This window comes from Canis aureus, chromosome 6, assembly GCF_053574225.1.
Source record: "Canis aureus isolate CA01 chromosome 6, VMU_Caureus_v.1.0, whole genome shotgun sequence".
NCBI classification, from domain to species: Eukaryota; Metazoa; Chordata; class Mammalia; order Carnivora; family Canidae; genus Canis; species Canis aureus.
Genome location: NC_135616.1, coordinates 45,495,583 through 45,520,173, shown reverse-complemented (window position 1 = coordinate 45,520,173; position 24,591 = coordinate 45,495,583). Strand labels below are relative to the sequence as shown.

Below are 24,591 nucleotides of genomic sequence, written 5' to 3'. Positions count from 1 at the left end.
ATATATTTTTCACTTCTGGACTCCCTTCGGTGTATTCAATTTAATTTTGGTAGATATATGAGATATGGGTATTTGTTTTTTTTTTCTGTCTCATTTTGTTTTACAATGGTGGAAGTTAGTACCTTGTAACGCACGACCAAATTCACCCAGAACCAAATGGAACACCATGTTAGTTCATTCTGTGAGTTCTCTCTTCCTTCCCATTCTGCCCCCCTCTTTTATCTTGTTTCTGTTTTTGTGGTCATGTTGGGTCTTTATATAAGTATTGCTGGCTTATATAAATTTGGGATTGAGCATCTTCTAACATACAGAACAAAATACACTCAGAACAAGAGGATCACCCTCTAGGACACCTCAAGGAGACTACATTCTCTCTCCACTACCACTTCCTCGCCACCACCATCCCTTCCTCCCCCCTTTTCTCTTTTCGCTTTTATTTTTTTTATTTTGGTTTTGGTTTTTGTTTTTTTATTTTTACTACTTTGTTTTAAAAGTTGTTTTTTCACTTTTTGTTTTATTTTGCTCTGTTCTTGTTTTTCTTTTATTTGGTCTCTGACCTCTTCACAATCATCTATGGTGTATTGTACTTAGGTCATGGTTGATAGTTTTGATTCAGCCCACTCATACAGCCACTCTGCATGGGACAAAATGACTATAAAGAAGAATTCACCACAAAAGAAAGAACTGGAAGCAATACTCTCTGCCACAGAGTTACAGAATCTGGATTTAAATATGATGTCAGGGGGATCCCTGGGTGGCGCAGCGGTTTGGCGCCTGCCTTTGGCCCAGGGCACGATCCTGGAGACCCGGGATCGAGTCCCACATCGGGCTCCCGGTGCATGGAGCCTGCTTCCCCCTCTGCCTATGTCTCTGCCTCTCTCTCTCTCTCTCTCTGTATAACTATCATAAAAAAATAAAATAAAATAAAAAATAAAAAATAAAAAAATAATAATAAATATGATGTCAGAAATTCAATTCAGAAGTACAGTTATAAAGTTACTGGTGGCTCATGAAGGACTCTAGAGACTTTATTACTGCAGAATTGATATCTAAACAGGCTGAAATTAAAAATAGATTAACTGAGATGCAACCCAAACTGATGCTCTAACTGCTAGGGTTAATGAAGTGGAAGAGTGACATAGAGGACAAGTTGATAGAAAGGAAGGAAGCTGAGGGAAAAAGAAAAACAACTAAGAGCCCATGAGGAAAGGCTTAGGGAAATAAATGATAGCTTGAGAAAGAAGAATATATGCCTAACTGGGATTCCAGAAGAGGCTGAGAGAGAGAGAGAGAGAACAACAAAGTATGTTTGAATAAATAATAGCTGAGAACTTCCCTAATCTGGGGAAGGAAACAGGTATTCAGATCCAAGAGATAGAGAGGACCTCCCCCCAAAAAATCAGTAAAAACCATTCAATACCTGGACATTTAATAGTGAAACTTGCAAATTTCAAAGATAAAGAGAAAATTTTTAAAGCAGCTTGAGACAAGAGATTCTTAACTTATATGGGGAGAAATGTCAGATCAATAGCAGACCTCTCCACAGAGACCTAGCAGGCCAGAAAGGGATGGCATGATATATACAGGGTACAAAATGAGAAAAACATGCAGCCAAGAATACTTTATCCAGCAAGGCTGTCATTCAGAGTAGAAAGAATGATGAAGAGCTTCCAGGATAGTCAGAAACTGAAAGAATATGTAACCACCAAACTGGCTCTGCAAGAAATATTAAGAGGGATCCTCTAAAAGAAATAGGGAGCTCAAAGAAACAATCCACAAAAACAGGGACTGAATAGGTATTATGATGACACTAAATTCATATCTTTCAATAATTACTCTGAACATGAATGGGCTAAATGATCTCATCAAAAGATACAGGGTATCAGACTGGATAAAAAAGCAAGAACCATCTACATGTTCTCTACAAGAGACTCATTTTAGACCTAAGGACACCTCCAGCCTGAAAATGAAGGGGTAGAGAACCATTTACCATTCAAATGGTACTCAAAAGAAAGCTGAGGTAGCAGTTCTCATATCAGACAAATTAGAGCTTATACCAAAGACTGTAGTAAGAGATAAAGAGGTACACTATATCACACTTAAAGGGTCTATCCAACAAGAAGACCTAACAATCATGAATATTTATGCCCCTAATGTGGGAGCTGTTAAGTATATCAATTAATAACCAAAGTAAAGAGATACTTATATAATAATATACTAATAGTAGGAGACTTCAAAATGGCACTTTCAGCAAATGACAGATTTTCTAAGCAGAACATCACTAAAGAAACAAGGGCCTTGAATGATGCACTGGACCAAATACATTTCACAGAAATATGCAGAACATTCCATCCAAATGCAACTGAATACACATTCTTCTCAAGTGCAAATTGGACTTTCTCCAGAATAGACCATATACTGGGTCACAAATCAGATCTCAACTGATACCAAAAGACTGGGATTGTCCCCTGCATATTTTCAGACCACAATGCTTTGAAACTAGAACTCAATCACAAGAAGAAATTTGAAAGAAACTCAAACACATGGAGGTTAAAGAGCATCTTACTAAAAGATGAATGGGTCAGCCAGTAAATTAGAGAAGAATTAAAAAGATTCATGGAAACTAATGAAAATACAACTGCTCAAAATCTTTGGGATACAACAAAAGCAGTCCTAAGAGGGAAATATATCACAATACAAGCCTATATGCCAACAAATTAGGCAATCTAGAAATGCATGCATTTCTGGAAACCTACAAATTACCAAAACTGAAACAGGAAGAAACAGAAAACCTGAACAGGCTAATAACCAGTGAGGAAATTGAAGCAGTCAACAAAAACCTCCCAAGCCACAAAAGTCCAGGGACAGTTGGTTTCCCAGGGGAATTCTATAAAACATTTAAAGAAGAAATAATACCTATTCTACTAAAACTGTTTTGAAGGATAGAAATGGAGGGAATACTTCCAAATTCATTTTATGAGGCCAGCATTACCTTGATTCCAAAACCAGACAAAGACCCCACCAAAAAGGATAGTTGTAGGCCAATACCCCTAATGAACATGGATGCAAAAATTCTCACCAAGATACTAGCCAATAGAATCCCAACAATACATTAAGAGGATTATTCACCATGACCAAGAGGGATTTATCCCCAGGATGCAAGGGTGGTTCAACACTCATAAAATAATCAACGTGATAGGTCACATCAACAGGAGAAAAAACAAGAACCATATGATCCTCTCAATAGATGCAGAGAAAGCAATTGACAAAATACAGCATCCATTTCTGATTAAAAATTTTCAAAGTGTAGGAATAGAGGGAACATTCCTCAGTGTCTTAAAAGCCATTTATGAAAAGCCCACAGCGAATATCATTCTCAATGAGGAAACATTGAGAGCCTCTCCTCTAAGATCAGGAACACCACAGTGATGTCCATTCTCTCACACTATTATTCAACATAGTACTAGAAGTCCTAGCCTCAGCAATCAGACAACAAAAAGAAGAAAAAAAGGCATCCCAATTGGCAGAGAAGAAGTCCAACTCTCTCTCTTTGAAGATGACATGATACTGTCTGTACATAGAAAACCCAAAAGACTCCACCCCAAGATTGCTAGAACTCATACAGCAATTCAGCAATGTGGCAGGATACAAAATCAATGCCCAGAAATCAGTGGCATTTCTATACACTAACAATGAGATGGAAGAAAGAGAAATTAAGGAGTCAATCCCATTTACAATTGCACCCAAAAGCATAAGATACCTAGGAATAAACCTAACCAAAGAGGTAAAGGATCTATACCCTCAAAACTACAGAACACTTCTGAAAGAAACTGAGGAAGACACAAAGAGATGGAAAAACATTCCATGCTCATGGATTGAAAGAATAAATATTGTCAAAGTGTCTATGCTACCACGGCAATGTACATGTTCCATGCAATCCCTATCAAAATACCATGGACTTTCTTCACAGAGTTGGAACAAATAATCTTAAGATTTGTATGGAATCAGAAAAGACCCCAAATAGCCAGAGGAATATTGAAAAAAAAAAAAAAAACAATGCCAGGGGCATCACAATGCCAGATTTCAAGCTGTATTACAAAGCTGTGATCATCAAGACAGGATGGTACTGGCACAAAAATAGACACATAGATCAATGGAACCAAATAGAGAACCCAGAATGGGCCCTCAACTCTATGGTCAACTAATATTTGATGAAGCAGGAAAGAATATCCACTGGAAAAGGGACAGTGTCTTCAAAACGTGGTGTAAAATTGGACAGCCATGTGCAGAAGAATGAAACTAGACCATTCTCTTACACTATCCACAAAGATCAACTCAAAATGGTTGAAAGATCTAAATGTGAGACAAGATTCCATCAAAATCCTAGAGAAGAACACAGGCAACACCCTTTTTGAACTTGGCCACAGTAATTTCTTGCAAGATGCATCTATGAAGGCAAGGGAAACAAAAGCAAAAATGAATTATTGGGGCTTAATCAAGATAAAAAGCTTCTTTCTGCCTAGCAAAAGAAACAGCCAACAAAATGAAAAGACAACCTACAGAATGGGAGAAGATATTTGCCAATGACATACCAGATAAAGGACTAGTATCAAAGATCTATAAAGAACTTATCAAACTCAACACCCAAGAAACAAAAAATTACAATCATGAAATGAGCAGAAAACATGAACAAAAATTTCCCCAAAGAAGACACACATGGCCAACAAGCACATGAGGAAGTGCCCGCATCACTTGCCATCAGGGAAATACAAATCAAAACCACAATGAGATACCACCTCACACCAGTGAGAATGGCAAAAATTAACAAGACAGGAAACAACAAATGTTGGAGAGGATGTGGAGAAAGGGGAACCCTCTTGTACTGTCTGTGGAATGCAAGCTGGTGCAGCCACTCTGGAAAACAGTGTGGAAGTTCCTCAAGAAGTTAAAAATAGAGCTACCCTATGACCCAGCAATTGCACTACTGGGTATTTACCCCAAAGATACAGATGTAGTGAAATGCTGGGATACCCGCACCCCAATGTTCATAGCAGCAATGTCCACAGTAGCCAAACTGTAGAAGGAGCCTCGGTGTCCATCGAAAGATGAATGGATAAAGAAGCTGTGGTATGTATGTATATGTATATATACACACACACACACAGTGGAATATTACTCAGCCATTGGAAGAGACTAATACCCACCATTTGCTTCAGTGTGGATGGAACTGGAGGATATTATGCTGAGTGAAATAAATCAGTTGGAGAAGGACAATCATCATATGGTTTCACTCATACATGGAATATAAGAAATAGTGAAAGGGATTATAAAGGATAATGAGTGGGAACTGAGTGGGAAAAATTAGAGAGGGAGACAAATCATGAGAGACTCTTAACTCTGGGAAACAAAAAAAGAGTTGCAGAAGGGGAGGTGGGTGGGGGGATGGGGTAACTGGGTGACAGGCACTGAGGAGGGCACTTGATGGGATGAGCACTGGGTGTTATATTACATGTTGGCAAATTGAATTTAAATTTTAAAAATGTAAAAAAACCGCATCTGCTTAATAGGGAAAAAAAGAAAGATTAGAGAGATGAGAAAGAACTGAGAATTTTTCAGATTTAAAGATACCAATCCTCAGTCCAGAAGTACTAAGAAATGCCAATTGATATGATAAAAAATATGGCCCACTTAGCACAAAATAATCAAATTGCATGGTATCAAAGACTAATAAGATATTAAAAGTATCCATTCAGAGAAGACAAATCATAAGCAAAGCAATAAAATAATTAGGACCAGTGGAAGCCAGAAAAGAGTAAAACACTCAACTGAAATAAAATTATTGTCAACCTGAAACAATATACATTCAGTAAAACTATCCTTGAGAAGAAGAATGCTTAAAACTATTTTAGAGAATCAAAACCAGATATTTTAGAATATGAATGGAATAACTGCAATGAAAACTTATTAGACGTGCTCAATAGCAAAATGGAAATGATATGATAGAGGAAACAGCAAAACTCAAGTGACATCAATAGAAACTTTCCAATCTAAACAGTAGAAAAAATTGTCAAACTCAACCAAGTCTGGATTACCTGGGAGTGCAGTTGATCAAGTCTCAAACTCTCGGTTTTGGCACAGTCTAATCTCAGGGTCATGAAATCGAGCCTCATGTCAGGCTCCCTGTTCCGCGGAGCATCTGCCTGAGACACTCTCTCCCTCTCCCTCTGCCCCTGTGTGTGCTCTCTCTCTCTAAAATAAATAAATCTTTTTTAAAAAATTGAACCAAGTCTTAGAGACCCGTGGTTTGATACCAAAAGGTCTAACATTCATGTCATTGAAGTCTCAAGAAGGAGAGGAGAAACAGTATCATGTAGAAAAAAGATTAGAATGACTAATGGTTAGAAGGTTCCTGTATTTGGCAAAAAATATAAATATATGGGGTCATGAAACTCAGCAAACTCCAAACAAGGTAACTGCAAAGAAATTCACAAACTACTAAAAACTAAAGGAAAAAAAAAACTGGAAAGCACCCATAGAAAAATGACATATCATATATAGGAAAACAATGATTCAAATGATGGCAGATTTCTCATTTGGAGCCATAGATGACAGGGGGCAATGAAACAATGTTAAATGCTGAAAGAAAAGAAATATCAACTTAGAGTTCTATTTCTAGACAAAAATATCTTTCAGGAATTAAGGAGAAAAAGACATTTTTAGATGAAAGAAAACTAAGAAAAAAAAAGAAAACTAAGAGAATTGTTACCAACAGATCTGTTCTAAAAGAAATAGATGCCTAATGAAGCTCAGGCAGAAATGAAATGGAAAATTTAAAACATCAGAAATCAATAAAGAACAACAGAAATGGTAGATATATGAGTAAATATAGTAGATTATTTTTATCCCTTAAGTTCCTTAAAATAGATATGACAAAAAATGTATAAAAGCAAAATTTATTTTATTTTTTTTAAAGATTTGTTAAAAATTTATTCATGAGAGACACACACACACACACACACAGAGGCAGAGACACAGGCAGAGGGAGAAGCAGGCTCCATGCAGAGAGCCCAACATGGGACCCGATCCCGGGTCTCCAGGATCACGCCCTGGGCCAAAGGCAGGAGCCACCCGGGCTGCCCAAAATCAAAATTTAAAACATATTTTCTGGTGGAGCTTTTAATGTATCTTGATATATAGGACAATTACAACGTAATGGGGAAGGATAAAGGAACCTATGGAATAGTGATGTGTCTTTATAGCACTTAGAATGTCAAGTATTAATTCTAAGTAGGTGAAAAGTAAGGGCATAAATTGCAACCCCTAGAGCAACCACTAACAAAATTTAACTGATAGAATAAAAAACTACCCAATATATAAATTAAAATGGAATACTAAAATTTTTTTTCAAATAATCCAAAAGAAAGCAGAAAGGGAAACAGTGGAACAAAAACAGAGGATACAATTTAAACAATAAAATAGAGATATATAGAAAAATATCAATAATTTCATTAAATTTAAATGGCCAGAGCACTAATTAAAAGGCATCAATTGTCAAATTGGATTTTTTTTAAGTTTTTGAAGTTCCAGTTAGTTGGGGGCACCTGGGTGACTCAGTGAGTTGAGCTTCCAACTCTTGATCTTGGCTCAGGTCTTGATCTCAGAGTCCTGAGTTCCAGCCCCAGACTGTGGACAGATGTGGAGCCTACTTAAGTTCCAAGTAGTTAACATATAGTGTGATATTAGTTCCAGGTGTGCAGTATAGTGATTCAGCCCTTCCATATAACACCTGGTGCTCATCACAGGTGCATTTCTTAATCTTCATCACTTACTTCACCCACTTCCCCTCTGGTAACCATCAGTTCTCTATAGGTAAGAATCCATTTCGTGGTTTGCCTCTCTCTCTCTCTCTTTTCTTTCCCTTTGCTCACTTGTTTTGTTTCTTAAATTCCACACATGAATGAAATTATATGGTTCTTGTCTTCCTCTGACTGACTAATTTCACTTAGCCTAATACTCTCTAGCTCCATCTACATTGTTGAAAATGGCAAGGTTTAATTCTTTTTTATGGCTGAGTAATGTTCCATTTCTAATGTGTGTGTGTGTGTGTGTGTGTGTGTCTCACAACTTCTTTATCCATTCATCAATCATAAAACTCAACACCCCAAAAATGCATAATCCAATTTTAAAATAGGCAGAAGACATAAATAAACATTTTTCCAAAGAACACATGCAGATGGCCAACAGACACAGGAAAAGATGCTAAACATCACTCATCACCAGGTAAATACAAATCAAAACTACAATTAGGTGGCATCTCACACCCATCAGAATGGGTAAAGTCAACAACACAAGATACAACAGGTATTGGCAAGGATGTGGAGAAAAGGGAACCCTCTTGTACTGTTGGTGGGAATACAAACTGGTACAGCCAATCTGGAAAACAGTATGGAGGTTTCTCAAAAAGTTAAAAATCTAATAATCCAGCAATTGCACTACTGTTTACCCAAAGAATACAAGAACACTAACTCAAAGGGATATATGCACCCCAATGTTTATAGCAGAATTATCTACAATAGCCAAATTATGGAAACAAGCTCAAGTATCCATCTACTGAAGAATGGATAAATTGGATTTTTTAAAAAAGATCAAACTGTATGCATTCTATGAGAAATCCACTTAAAATGATGCCGTTGAATTAAAAGTAAAATATTAGAAAAGGATATATCAAGAAAACACTAACTACAGGAAAGATAGAATGGCTTGTTAGTATCAAATAAACTAGGAAAACAATCAGGATAAAAAGGGGCATTATATAATGATAAAAGGATCAATGCATCAAGAAGACATAAAAATCCTAAATGTGACATACCTAACAACAAATCTTCAAAACACAAGAACCAAAATTAATTGAATGGAAAAAAGAAATAGATAAGTCTACAAATTTTTTGGAAGATGTCCACACTCCTTCTTCAGGAATAGATAAAACATACAAGTAGAGACAAAATCACAAGGATGTACAAAGAAACTACAGCAGGGATCAGAAAATTATTGCTCATCAGTCAAATCCACTTTGCCACCTTTTTTGTAAATGGTTTTGTAAATGGTATTGAAACACAGTCATTCTCATTTGTTTATGTATAATATCTGCCTACTTTTGCACTACAACAGCACTGATGAAAATTTCCAACAGAGGTTATATGGCCCCAAACCTAAAGTATTTGCTGTATGGCCCTTTCCAGAAAAAGTTTACTGACTCCTAAGTAATACTATCAACAAACTTGACCTAATAGTACATTTGTAAAACATACTCTACCTATCAACTGCAGAAAGTACATACTTTTCAAGTAGACATGGACTATTAACTAAGACGATATTTTGGAACCTAAAACAAACTTTAACATATTTAAAAGAATAGAAGTCAAAGTATGTTCTCTGATCTTAACAGAATTAAACTAGAAATCAATTTTTTTAAAAAAGATATGGGGATCCCTGGGTGGCGCAGCGGTTTGGCGCCTGCCTTTGGCCCAGGGCGCAATCCTGGAGACCTGGGATCGAGTCCCATGTCGGGCTCCCGGTGCATGGAGCCTGCTTCTCCCTCTGCCTGTGTCTCTGCCTCTCTCTCTCTCTCTCTCTGTGACTATCATAAATAAAAAAAAAAAAAAAGATATGTACAAAGCCCTCAGGTATTTGAAAATTCACAAATACACATCTAAATAACTCTGAACAAAGACAGTTTTAAGGGAATTAGAAATAATATTTAACTGAAAATCAAAATACAACATTTTAAAACTATATCAAAACTGATGGAATTGAAGTTGAAATGAACAAGTCTGTAATTACAGTTGAAAATAGAATAGCAGAAAATAGGCAGGGGTATAGAAGAACTGAGCAGCTCACTGAATCTAATTAAAATGCATAGAACAGTCTACCCAACAGCAGCAGAATACATTTCTTGGCAAGTGTTCATGGAACATTTATCAAGATAGACCATATACAGAGTCATTGAGTAAACCTCAGCAAATTTGAAAGAATGTTCTCTAAACACAATGGAATTAAACTAGAAGTCAAAAACAGAACTCTATCTGGAAATACCCCAATCCTTGGAAATTAAACAATACACCTCTAAATAATTTGTGTTAAATAAGATATTTCAAGGGAAATTAGAAAGTCTTTTAACTGAATATAAATAAGAGTATAAGGTATCCAATTTTATGGGATGCTGCTAAAGCAGTTCTTAGAGGGAAATTTATAGCATTAAATGATTATATTAGAAACTTCCACTTCTGGTCAAGATGAAGTTAAAAAGCAGGGACTATATATTTACCTTCCTGAATAATATATAAAAACAAAAAAACTGAACAGAATGTATGAAACAGTGCCTCTCAAGACATTGTATATCAAGATGAGCCCTGCAATTGTCCCAGATTAAAGTCCTAAGAAAGTTCCCAGATCATGGAACGAGGACACAGGAAACTCAGGCAGAGTCTAGCAGATTCCCTGAGTTCGGGAAGTGGAACTGAGAGGCGAGAACAAGGTGGCCAGAGTTTGCAAGGCAGAATATCAGAGATGAAAGAACTGCACATACAATTCTGGATATGTGCAAAGGGTTCCCCGTGTGTATTCAGCAGAGTACTAATAAGTGTATGTATGTGAGGAAACTGTCCAATCTGGGGGAAACTGTCCAATCTGGGAGATAGCTGAAGGGACTAGGCAATAGAATTTATAACTTACACAGGGATAGGAATGGTACCTCTTCTAACCAGCCAAATTGAAAATGCTCATAGTGATTCATGGGAGGTCGGGTAGAGTGCTCTAAAGGTCTGGCCTCAGTACTGAGGAATAAATTTCATCAAACCAAATGCTTCTCTGGTCCTATTGAACAAATCTTAAAAACAAGACCCAAAGGGACCCAACTGTTTCCCAGTAACTTAATTAAATCTCAGAAAAAAACTCGAGTATTTATTAAGAATATTCAGCACTCAACAAGGTAATAGTCACAATTTCTCTTATCCAATCAAAAGTACCAGGTACTGGGAGAGTAAAGTGGGGAAGAAAAGACAGGTAAACCAAGGAGCAGACTCCTAACTACAGGGAATACATTGATGGTCACCAGAGGGGAGTTGGGAGGGGGAGTGGGGGAAATAAATGATGACGACTGAGAAGTGCACTTGTCATGATGAGCACCAGGTGATGCATGGAAGATATCATACACCTGAAGCTAACTGGAATTTAAAACTTAAAAGAAATCATATCACACACACATACCACAGACATCACACATATACTTCACACGTGCACACACACACACACACACATACAGAGGCCACAAAACATTACTGAGTGAAATAAAAGACTTAAATGGAGAGATCTGTTAATGGTGAGATGTCTATGCTTGAGAAATTCAGCACACATCAGTTAAAATCCCAATGGGCAGCCATTATACAAAAGAAATTGAGAAGCTGATTCTAAAAGTCATATGGAAATTCAAGATAAAACAAAAAAATTACAGATACCTAAAAATAAATGCCACTAAAAACGCCTGAGATCTTGTTTGAGATAAAAAATAATTATCAAAAATATTAATGAAGGGCAGCCCGGGTGGCTCAGCGGTTTAGCGTTTGCCTTCAGCCCTGGGCCTGATCCTGGAGACCTGGGACCGAGTCCCACATCAGGCTCCCTGCAGGGAGCTTGCTTCTCCCTCTGCCTGTGTCTCTGCCTCTCTTTCTCTCTGTGTCTCTCATGAATAAATAAATAAAATCTTTAAAAAATATATTAATGAAGATCTGAATAAATAAATAGCTATATCATGTTCATGGATTATAATACAGAATATTATAAGCTTTTAAATTCTTCCCAGATTTATCTATAGACTTGTTGCAATTCCAATCAAAATCACAATGTTACTTTGTGGAGTTCAATATGCTGATTCTAAAATACATGAAAGAGTAAAGAGATGAGGGTTGGAAGCAGATGGAGTAGCAAAGTATTTCTTCTATCATGTATCAGAATTTATTATAAAGCTAGACATAAAATATTTAAAGCAGCTTTTTTCATTTAGTTCCATATCTCACCAATTTTTGGTGTGTTCAATCTTTTTAATTTTTTATTGAAGTTGATTTGCCAACATGTAATATAACACCCAGTGCTCATCCCATCAAGTGCCCTCCTAAGTGCCCGTCACCCAATGTTCAATCTTTTCCTATCTGAACTTTTTTAGAGGGTATGCACTAGGCTGTCTTGTTTCATGCCTTATGGTGCATGGTTGTTTTTGATCCTTTTACTATCAATATGTATGTGACTTTATGTTTCTTATAAACTGCAGAGTCTTGCTTCTTCTCCAGGATGACAACATGTGCCTTAAAATTAAAGCTTTCTGTCCATTTAGATTCAACATAACTATTGCTATGGATGGAGTTAGGTCTACCATCTTGGCAATTGTTTTCTATTAACCTCACTTGTTCTTTTGTTTCTCTTTTCTTGTCTTCTGAAATAATCATATATTTTTCAATATCTCTGTGTTTTTTACTGTGATGATTCTTTTTTATTCCAAACTATTTTTTATTGGTTGCACTTGGCTATACCATAATCATTAATTTATCAGAGTCTAATTTCAAATAATACATATATCTCAACAGTGTTAAGAAACTTTTATCTGTGTGATTTCATTTATATCCACCCACCCTTTGTACTCTTCTCTCATATTTTACTTCTAAATAGGCTATAAATATCAAAATGTGTTAATATTTTTGCTTTAAAAGGTCAGTTCTTATATGGGGCACCTGGGTGGTGCAGTCAGTTAAGTGTCCAACCCTTGGTTTCAGCTCAGGTTGTAATCTCAGTATCATGAGATTGAGACCTGTGTCAGGCTCCCTGCTTAGTGAGGAATCTGCTTGAGATTCTCTCTCCCTCTTCCTCTGTCACTCTCACTCATTCTCTCTCTCTCTCTCTCAAATAAATAAATAAATCTTTTTAAAAAAATATCAATTGTCATAAAGATATATAGGCATGTAAATATCAACTGATACCAAAAGAAGTCATATATACATATACAAAATAAGTCATATATATACATATACACACACATATATGTATATACATTGTGTGTATATATGTATCCTCCTGGGTATGCTTTATTTCTGTTTGCATATCCAGAGTTCTTCCTGAACTCCTTTCCCTTCAGCCTGAACAGGGTCTTTGAATTTTCTTGTATAACAAGTTTTCTCAGCATTCGTCTGCATAAAAGTGTCTTTATTTTTACCTTCATTTTTGAAGGACATTTTTCACTGAATACAGAATGATAGGTTGACAGATGTTTTTTGTTGTTTGTAAAGCAATTTATAAAAACATCATTCCATTATCTAAGAGGCCATAGCCTCATCATTTTTGGTAAGAAGTCAGCCACTATTCATGCCATTGTTCTCATATATACAATATGTCTTTTTATCTGTAGCCACCTTCAGAATTTGCTCTTTATCTTTGGTTTTCAGCACTTTTATTATGTGATTAGGTATGATTTCATTTGTATGTATCCTGTTTGTAGTTCAGCTGAGCTTCTTGGGTTCTGGGATTATGTCATTCATTAATTTAGGGGTGTTCTTGGACATTATCTCTTCAAATATTTCTTCTGCACCATTCTGTTTTTCTTCTCCTTCTAAGAGTTTAAAGACACATACGTGGTGCCATTTAATATTGTCCCACAGATCTCAGACAATCTGTTCATTTTTTTTTTTACCCTACCTCTTTCTTTGTATTTTAGTTTATATATTAACCTGTCTTTAAGTTCTCTACTCCTAGGCTTTTCCTACTTTACTCTTGAATCCATTGAATAATTTTTTATTCCTGATATCATACTTTTTCATATGTTGCATTTTCACTTTGTTCTTTTTTATCATTTATCTCAGCTGAAATTTCCCATGTCTGCCCTCATGATGCCCATCTTTTCTATTAAGTCCTTCAGCATTTTTATGAGTTGTTTTTTCTTTAGCCGTGCTTGGGCTCTTAGCACTGACAAGATCCCAGAGATCTCTTCATACTTTACAACTGGCCACCACCTTTCCAAACCCAAGGAGAGTTGTCTTTGCTCTACAGCCTCACCACCAGCTTTTTGATTACTAAGGGATTCTCTTTCCTCTCTCATCTTGCTCTGGATTTTTCTGCATTGGGAGATCTCTCTATCTCTCTCTCCTGCTTCCCTGCCCCAAGTCATGGCAGGGAGACTCTTTACACTCTGTAAAGGCCAACCATGTGTCAGAGGGAGAGTTTCTCTCAGCTCTTACCCACTCCCAGCCTATGGTAGCTGAGACTCAAGAATGCATTTGGATTTCTCTCAACTTTGCTGCCTTGCTGCCTGCCCCCCCTCCCTGTCTTCAGAGGATTACTGCTTTATATTTGGCAGAGGCCCCAAATGTTTCAGGAGGTTCTATTAGCTCCCCACCTTGTCCCAAAAATCTTTGGCTTACTATACCCAAGCACTAAGTGAAGATCTATGGGAAAGTTTGTGGGTGGGTAAAAATTCATTCCTTGGAATTCCCATCTGTCCTATATATGATGGGTTCTCATCCCTCTGCCAAGAATGGGAATAACTATGAATCTTTTCTATGAAGGGCTCATCATTTTGTTTCTAATATATTTCCTCTTCGAGGATTGTTTCACACTCATTTAAAGCAACATAAGCTCTAAACTTTAAATTGAATCTTCAGGGGGTCCCTGGGTAGTTCAGTCATTCAGCGCCTGCTTTGGCCCAGGGCATGATCCTGGAATCCCAGGATCGAGTCCCAGGATCAAGTCTTGGGATCGAGTCCCGGGATGGAGTCCCTCTTCAGGCTTCTGCATGGATCCTGCTTCTCCCTCTGCCTGTGTCTCTGTCTCTCTCTCTCTCATGAATAAATAAAAAAATCTTAAAGAAAAATTGAATCTTCATTTGATAAAATGGCTTTTTGCTGAAATGACTCTTTAGCAAATAGTCTGTTTCTCTGGTTACTGGTTTGATACCTGTCTACATCCTGAATATATCCAATACTAAATATTTGTACATTACATAAACTTAAGGAGACAAGATGTGCCGAAGAGATTCCTTTTAATTGCTGTGAACATAGAAGTTATATAATAAGTAAAAATCTCTAAGTATTAGAATCAGTTGGGAAGAGGAGACAGGGGGAACCTTGGCTCTCTCAGTGAAATGAGGCCCACTGAATTTCAGACATAGCAGTCTTTCAGTGGCCTTCCACTCTAACAGCCTATGTTCATAAAAGGGTGATATTGAGTTATCTAAGGTTTTCAGTTCTGTCTTCTCTTAATCTCATATCCAAGGAAACTATAATTCCAAAATTAACTCAGTGTTTGTAGTGTATCTTGACCATAGTTAACATCAAAGGCGCACTCCTGACCAGAGTAGATAAATAGAGAAGAAAAGAAAAGAAAAGAGAGAAAAGAAAAGGCCGATATTCACTGAGGCTTTAAAAGGGAATTATTGGGATCCCTGGGTGGTGCAGCGGTTTGGCGCCTGCCTTTGGCCCAGGGCACGATCCTGGAGACCCGGGATCGAGTCCCACGTCAGGCTTCCGGTGCATGGAGCCTGCTTCTCCCTCTGCCTAGGTCTCTGCCTCTCTCTCTCTCTCTCTCACTGTGTGCCTATCATAAATAAATAAAAAATTTAAAAATAAATAAATAAAAGGGAATTATTTCTACAGATGGAAACAATTTATCAAAGAATAAAATTATTGAAATAATTTATATTTATGAATATATATCTCTACGTAGTATATTTCAATGCCTGGAGTATTATTCAGAAATACACTAAAAGTTAGACCTTAGTAATTACTACATTTTAAATATAGCAAATGAGAAGACTGGAATTGTTAGAACTATCCCTAAAACCAAAGATTTTCTAATTATGTTCAATTTTGTTACAGGCCAAAAGAAGAAGTAGTATGGCAATCTGGACAGAAAATGAAGTTTATCTCGGATACACTTTCCTTAAGTTTGTTAAAATAATAACTACCAAAAAACTTAAAAACCTTCTAAATATATCACCAGCTGCTACACTGACTATACACAATGTTGAGTATCCAGGACACCCATTGGAACTCGCCTTATTATTAAATTACTGCACTACATGTAGAGTCAACAAAACGATTTATGTGGTAATATACAATGAAGATACAGAACAGTGGGTGTACCAAGACTTTGCCTTAGATGTCTCTATTGACAGTTTTTTAACTCCGCATTTCATATATGCAGCAATGCCAGAATTAATACTGCGGGATAAACATAGGATCTACTATTGTTATCACAACTTCACTGAGACTGGAGTTATACAAACACCTACAGAATTTGGAAATCTATCAAGATTGTCAAATAACAGCATTGTTCATGACATTTTCATGGGTGAGCCATTCTCATTCTGCAAAAATTATTCTTGAGTTTATAGTAGACATCTTCCTTATGAAGATGTAACATTTATAAATGCACTAATATATGATGCTTTTGGTAGGTAAAGATGCACTGTTTACCACCTAAAAATGGATATCTTTTAAGTTTTACTAAGGTTAACTATGATCTCACATAGTGAAATGGCAAACTCAAGTTTTAGTTTTTTCCCATAGATTCATTTTGGTTTATCAGCAGATACCAACTAAGCAACCTACATATACATTTTCAGCGAAGAAGGTGATAGGATGTTGTCTTCATTTCCTAGGGCTTCCTAGGGCTACCACAAACTAGGTGGCTTCAAACAACAGAAATCTATTGTCTCAGTTTTGGAGATTAGACTACACATTCAAGGTGTCAGCAATGCCATACTCCCTCTGAAACCCAAAGGGGGTGTCTTTCATTGCTTCTTCCTAGCCTCTGGTGGCTTGCTGGCAAACCTTGCCATTCCTTGGCTTACAACTGCCTCATTCCAACTTCTGCCTTCATCACGATGTAACATTCTCTTTGTGTCCTCACATGCCATCTTGTTGCAAGGACAGAGGGCCTACCCTACTCCAGTGGGACCACATCTTAACTAATTATCTCTGTAATGATTCTATTTCCAAATAAGTTCACATTCTGAAGTAGTACTAGGAATTAGAACACCAACATCTTTTCTAAGGGGACACAATTCAACCTATAGCAGGTATTGTCAAGTTGAGTGGACCCATATTCACATCCATGAGGAAGTCATTGAATCTTTCCAAGTCTTAATCTAGAATTAAGGTGGCTGTGTCGATTGGATAAAGGATTGTATGTAAAATGCTTAGATTAAACTGGGCGCATGGTAACCCTTCGGCTAACAGTAGTTATTCTTGATCTTGTTATTTCCAAGGTAGTATACTAAACATTATAGGCAATGCAAAGAAATAGGAAGTTTGATCCTCAAAAAGTCTGGTTAGGAGATAGTCCTAATCATGGAATTTAAAGGAAATGTCACTGTAATTCATAATGTCTTTTTAAGATTTTGTTTATCTATTTGTTACTAATTACAAAGAAAGAGCATGAGCAGGGGGAGGAACAGAGAGAAAGGGACAAACAGACTCCACACTGAGCCCAGAGCCTGACTCAGGACTTGATTCCAGGACCCTGAGATCAAGACCTGAGCTGAAATCAAGAGTTGGACACTTAACCAACTGAGCTACCCAGGCACCCTGCATAATGTCTTTCTTGACACCTATCACCCAGCAATTCCCAACCAGTTGATTTTTATGCTCCCCTTTACAATAAAACTCTAAAAAATATTGCCTAGTTTCACTTTTTCCTCTTTCCTCCCTTTCTCTTGAAGCCACTCTAATCAAATATTCCATAAGAAGTGCTCTTGTCAAGGTTTTAAGGACCTCCACTTTGCTAACACAGTGGCCTATTTTCAGCCATCTTCCATGAACTGGCATTTAGCGTGCCTGACTCTTGAAATACTTTTTTTTTCCACCTTATTTCTAGGGTGTCTCTTTTTTGCCCTTCCTGCCACTTTGCTAGCTGTTCCTTCTCAGCCTATTTTCCTGATCCTTCATCTTCCTGATTCCTAGAGAAGCACCTCAGGGTTTGGTTTTCAGACATCTGAGCTCTGTTTACATGCACTCTGCCCTCTGGCCATGACCATTCGTCTGCTCCTTGCCTAGTCCTTTCCTAATAAGTAAATATCACCTTTTCCAGTCTTTCCAGCTACAAAACCCTTGATCTCATCCTTGAATCCTTCCCTTCCACATCCCACAACTAGTCCATAGGCAGTTCCTGTTGGCTCTGTCTAAAAAGTCTACCTAAAACCTAACCCCTTTCCACCATTCCCACTCCAGTCCAAGCCAGTGTCCTCTCCAGCCCATACATGCAAGAGCCTTTTACGTGCTCTGCCTCCACCCTTAAACTCCCAGCCCCACCAGTTTAGAGTCCACCTAGCTGCTAGAGTGAGCCTTTGAAAACATGCAAAATCACTCTGTATCTCTGCTGAAAACCTCACCTGGCTCCCTTTATCACTCAGGATAAAATCTAAAACACTTACCATGGCCTGAAAAACAGTATGTGGTGTGGCTCCAGACTCTGATGTCATCTCTCATCACTCAACCCTCTGTTCACTGTTTACCTAGCTGCAGACTGGGCTCTGCTGTTCCTTGGATATCTACTGTTACATATGCCAGAAACATTCTTCACTTTGATGTCTACAAGACTCTTGCTCTTAATTCAGGTTTAAGTCCAATTGCCACCTGATCAGAGAGCTCTTCCCTGACTCTGCTCTAGCTCCCATGCTCTGTTCCTTACACTTCCTTATTTTGTTCACAATGCTTCTCATTACCCAACAAACTACATGTGTGCTTATTCAGTAGCCGGGTTTTCCACCAAAAAACAAGCTCTGTGTGACTTTGTTATATTTGCCGCTTTACTCACAGTGTCTAGAATAACATATAATAGGCCCTTTTTTTAATAAATGAATGAGTAACTATTCATTGAACATGCTCTGCTGGGAGGTGGAGATAGCATGGAAATTGGACATAATTCCCACTCTTTCTTCTTCTTTTTTTTAAGATTTATTTATTTATTTGAGAGAGAGTGTATGTGCTTGCATGAGCACAGGGGAAAGGGCAGGAGACTCTAAAGCAAACTCTATACTGAGCATGGAGCCCCACATGGGGCTGATCTCACAACCCCAAAATCACAACCTGAACCGAAACCAAGAGTTAGACCCTTAACTGGCTGAGCCACTCAGGTGTCCAGGAATTTCTACCCCTTAAGAGTTTACAAAATTGCAGAGGATAAAGACAAACACATAAAGCAACATGGCTAATGCTATGACAGAGCTAATATCAGGTGCCACAGAGGCACACAGATGGAGTACCTTACCCAAACCTGGGGGACAGAGGGGAACAAAAGGCTTCCTTGAAAAAGTGCTGTCTAAGCTGAGGCCTGCTGAATGGGTAGAGGTTAGTTAGGCAGTGAAAACAACAGTAGGGATGGTGTGCCCAATGACTCAGAGACAACAGGGTACAATCCAGGCCTTGAAAGACAATCCAGGGGCAGCCCCGGTGGCCCAGAGGTTTAGTGCTGCCTTCAGCCCAGGGTGTGATCCTGGAGATCCGGGATCGAGTCCGACGTCAGGCTCCCTGCATGGAGCCTGCTTCTCCCTCTGCCTGTGTCTCTGCATCTCTCTCTCTCTCTCTCTGTGTCTGTCATGAATAAATAAATAAAATCTTTGAAAGAAAGAAAAAGAAAGAAGGAGAGAAAGAAAGAAAGAAAGAAAGAAAGAAAGAAAGAAAGAAAGAAAGAAAGAAAGAAAGAAAGAAGAAAGAAAGAAAAAGAATCCATTGATGAAACAGAATTCTCCAGAGAAAAAGGAGAAATCTCTCCTGGAGAAATAAAGTTCAGGTTATAAAAGTCCTCATAAGCCATGTCAAGAAATTGAACCTTCTAAGGCTTGTATAGGGAGTTCTAAAGAGTTTTGAGCAAAAGAGAAGCAGAATCATATTTGTGTTTTTAAAAGGCCACTGGCCATAGTGATAAGGAGATAAGGTTAGAATAATCAACTGGGAATAGATTTTAGAGGGACCTTAAAAGCTGAATGTTGCACTGAAGGCCATTTGGAAACACTGAAATAAAAAGTCTAAACAGTTCATAAGCATATGAAAGACAATGTTAAAAGCCTTCGGCCAGGGCAGGCCCGGTGGCGCAGCGGTTTAGCGCCGCCTGCAGCCCAGGGCTGATCCTGGAGACACCGAATCGAGTCCCATGTCGGGCTCCCTGCATGGAGCCTGCTTCTCCCTCTGCCTGTGTCTCTGCCTCTCTCTCTCCTCTCGCTCTTCTCTCATGAATAAGTTTTTTAAAAAAATTTTTTAATCTTAAAAAAAAAAAAAAGCCTTCGGCCTGCAGCATTTCCATTACTCAAATAACCCACTATTAAAAAGTTTCCATGGAGTGCCTGGCTGGCTCAGAAGCATATGCGACTTTTGATCTCAGGGCCATGAGTTCCTCTATACCCACAGTGGATATAGAGATTCTTTAAAAATAAGATCCTAAAAAAAAAATGTTGCTATGAATTGATCTGGACTTCTGAAAGAGAAGGGCAGGGGGAGAGGGTTAACTCAAGTTAACCAGGTTCATTTTCTAGGCTATTTTGTTCCACTCTCTATCTGCACTAGCTCTATGTTGTTTTGATGATGATGGCCTTAATCTTCTAATATACCATACAATTCACTTATTTTCATGTCTGTTGACTGCCTTTCCTACAGGAATGTAAGCTACACAAAAAAGAGATCTTTCTGGGTTTTTCACTAATGTATCTCCCCCCAGGATACATTACAGGATACATCCCCCCAGGAGAGATACATTAGTGAAATCTCCCCACCCCCAGGTATCTAGAACACTGTGTAGCCCAGGCATTCCATATATATTTATTGAATAGGTGATTACATGTGTGTAATATTAGGTCTTCTCAACCAGGAATGTTGTGTGCTTCATTATTTTTATTTTCTCTAATTGGTCTATTCAAATCTTCCATCTCTTCTTTAGTCAATTTTAGAAGTTTGTGTTTCCTTGGAGAATCACTCATTTTATCTGGATTTTCTAATAAACCTTATTGGCAAAGCTTCCCATTTTAATTTTTAGATTGCTTGTTATCTGTAATAGTATTCTCCTTCTCATTTATAATGTTCTCTGTACCCCACCCCTTTTAAAGATATTGCTTTTTTTTAATGATTTTTTTGGTTTTGTTTTCCTTTGAAAATAACTGTTTATCAAATCTTCCTATTTAACTCCTTAATTTCTGCTTTTGTCACTCTTGATTCTTCACTTGTGCTTTCCTTTTGTGACTTTATTGTTTGTTGCCTGCTTCTAATGGTAAATGATTAGTTCATTTATTTTCAGTCTTGTTTCCAAGGATTTAAAACTACAAAGAAGCATAAGGCTATAATTTTTTCTCACTATGGCATTAGCTGCATCCAGAAACCTTTATATATAGTGTTTTTAATCTCATTATTTTAAAATCATCCCTAAATTTCATCTTCATATTTAATCCTAAATTCATTTAATAATGTTTTAATAAACACGGTGCCTAGGTGACTCAGTCAGTTAAGCATCTGACTCCTGATTTGGGCTTAGGTCAGAATTTCAGGGTCCTAGGATCCAGCCTCATGGCAGGCTCCCTCCCCAGCAAGGAGTCTGCTTGTCTCCCTTTGCCCCTGACCTTCTCACACTCTCTCTAAAATAAATAAATAAATTTTAAAAAAATAATAATGTTTGAATAAGCAGCATGATAGGCAGAAGAGAGAATGCTGGAAAGCACATGGGAGGGACATCTAATCCAAATATATGAGATAAGGAAAGTCTGCACAGAGGAAATGCCTTCTAAACTGAGAACAGAAAGACGTACATACTAGAAAAATTAGAACAATGGTCAGGATGGGAATTTTTTTTTAAAAGATTTTATTTTTTCATTCACAAGAGACACAGAGAGAGAGAGAGGCAGAGACATAGGCAGAGGGAGAAGCAGGCCTATTATTATTGCACTAATGCCAGTTTTTTTATATAAATAATGTTATATCTAAAAGTGATATCATATATATATATAATTATATAAAAGACATATATCCAGGAAAAAAAAAATCTCTACTCTGAAGTGGGAGAGAAGTTCTCCAGCATCATGTAAAGTTGCAGATTTGTGCCTGCACACTCCAATTTTTCTCAAAACAGATAAATCCTTCATTATTACAAAAGAAATTATTTTGGTTAAAAGTCCATGGATTTATAGTTACTTAGGATAACACTAACTTTTCCCCTTCTTTTCCAGATTATTATGGAAATGTTGTGGTAAAAATGGAAAACAACATAATGTTTTATTTCAAGATCAATATCAGAGATGCAATAAAACTACATTTATGGACAAATAGTACAATGAAGTCATTAATTTTATTGAATTCCTCTGGTCAAATATTTCTCATATATGTTTTTGAAAATGGCACACTATATCCACGGGAATATCCTTTAAAACTGGAATCACTAAGTGTAAACTTCAATATAAATGAAAAATGCCCCTACGTGGCATTTCATAATAATATTTTTAGTATATTTTACTTTTTGGACAAGGGACAGAACCTGTCCATTTGGACTCAAATAGTCTATCCAGAAAATATGGGTCTGTATATTGTTGTGGAATCATATGGCCCAAATATATTACAAGAGAAAGATCAAACTCACTATGAAATTGCCCTAGGATACTGCACAAAAACGATGGTAAGTTAATATTTTAAAGTTTCTTCATTTGATTGTAATAAATGTAAAATTATAATGTTTGCATATATTTATCCTATCATGAAAAATAGATGCAATAGAATGAAATGTCCAGTTAATTCCAAAGTCAGTTAAAGCAGAGAATCATAAAAAATGAAACTGATATGAATGAAACATTATACTTCAATTTAAATGAATGAATGTATACTCATTGGTCAACCTTTTAATATAGGACCACAGACTTTTCTTTGAAATAAGTCAAATTATTGGAGCATCTCCTCTCCTTTCTTCCATAACCTTATTCATAATACATTATCTCTGAGTTCCCATTTCTGTTTCTTTGAAGGGAGCGCCTGGGTGGCTCAGTTGGTGAAGCCTCTGCCTTTGGTTCAAATTATGATCTCAGGACCCTGGGGATCAGCCAGCATCTGGGCATCGAGCTCCCTGCTGAGCAGGGAGTCTGCTTCTTCCTCTCCCCCCAGCCTCCCCCGCTTGTGCACTCTTTCTCTCTCTCTCTCTCTCTCAAATAAAATCTATTTTAAAAATAAATAAAGGAGAGGAGGGGGAAAAATGAATGACACTGGCAAAGCTACCAAAATTCTATATTTTTTTCTTTTTTTTCCAACTTTTTACTATTATCTTGCTCATCCCTGATTCAGCAATTTATTCAGGAACTTGCTTTATTAAAACTTTCCAAAGCAATCAATTTTATTCTCAGGGAAATAGTAAGTGTACTTTTCTTTTACACTCAATTTCATCAATCCATAATATTTAATTCTGCAACTACAGTAATAGCACAATCTGGCAAAAAATAGGTTTAGAAACAAAGAAAGCTGATTTAGATTTGCATACAGACATATGGATAGTTCTTCAAACAGTGTTAAGTGGAAAATAGTGTTGAGTAAGAGAAAGATCCATCACAGAGTAACATTTATGAAAACTGCAAACACCTACACACAAATCACAAGCAACAAAAAGAAAAGCACTATTCATTTTCCACAGGCACAAAAATACCCAAGGACAGATATCAGACAATATGACATCATCGAGTATGATTACATCATAATTGTTTGATATATATTATGGGGGTCTACTATGGGGGAAGGGAATGGGGGAAAAAGATACAAAGAAAAAGTAAAATATAATAAAATGAGACTGGATGTATCATGGTTCAAGAAACAAGGAGTATATTTAGCTCATTTTTCTGAAACTGAGATACCTGCTTCTTCCAGAACAAGAACAGAAGAGATTTACACTCTCCTTCAGCCCAGGAGAGTTTTCTTTGATTATGTAGCCCCAATATCTGCATAAGTTCTCATAAGTTTTCTTTCCAGAAATGGGCTGTAAAATGTACATTTGCCCTTTTGCAATTCAGAACTTCAAAAGAATAGTTAATAATCAAAATATACAAATGACCAAGGACAATGAAACATTAAAATTTGTGTGTTTTGATAAAATACTGTCATTTATCAGCAGATGACATTAAGTAAGTTTTTAAAAATTTGATTCCATAAAAATCTTACTTTATTAAGGTTGCTTTACATCTAATTTTTATTAAGTTATTTTAATTTCAGTATAGTTAACATATAGTGCTTTGTTAGTTTTGAGTGTACAATATAGTGATTCAACAATTCTATACGTCACCCAGTGCTCATCTCGACAAGTGCACTCCTCAATCCCCATCACCTGTTTCACCCATCCCCCTGCCTCCCTCTCCAGTAACTATCAGTGTATTCTCTGGAGTTAAGAGTCTGTTTTCTGGTTTGTCTCTCTTTTCTTTCTCTTTGCTCATTTGTTTCTTACATTCCACGTATGAGGAAAATTATACAATATTTGTTTTTCTCTGACTCATTTCACTTAGCATTATACTCTCTAGTTCCAAAAAGTCATTGCAAATGGCAAGATTTC

At 37.1% G+C, this 24,591-nt stretch overlaps 1 protein-coding gene across 6 annotated transcripts in view; it reads left to right on the top strand.

The window, feature by feature from the left end:
- Positions 1-24,591, top strand: part of CATSPERE (catsper channel auxiliary subunit epsilon) — a 198,482-nt gene that overhangs the window by 109,250 nt on the left and 64,641 nt on the right. For all 6 annotated transcript variants that reach the window (XM_077901387.1, XM_077901389.1, XM_077901386.1 and 3 more), the window contains 2 exons: positions 15,912-16,386; positions 22,244-22,686. In XM_077901387.1, the coding sequence (XP_077757513.1) occupies positions 15,912-16,386; positions 22,244-22,686 (918 nt within the window). The remainder of the gene's footprint in view (positions 1-15,911; positions 16,387-22,243; positions 22,687-24,591) is intronic.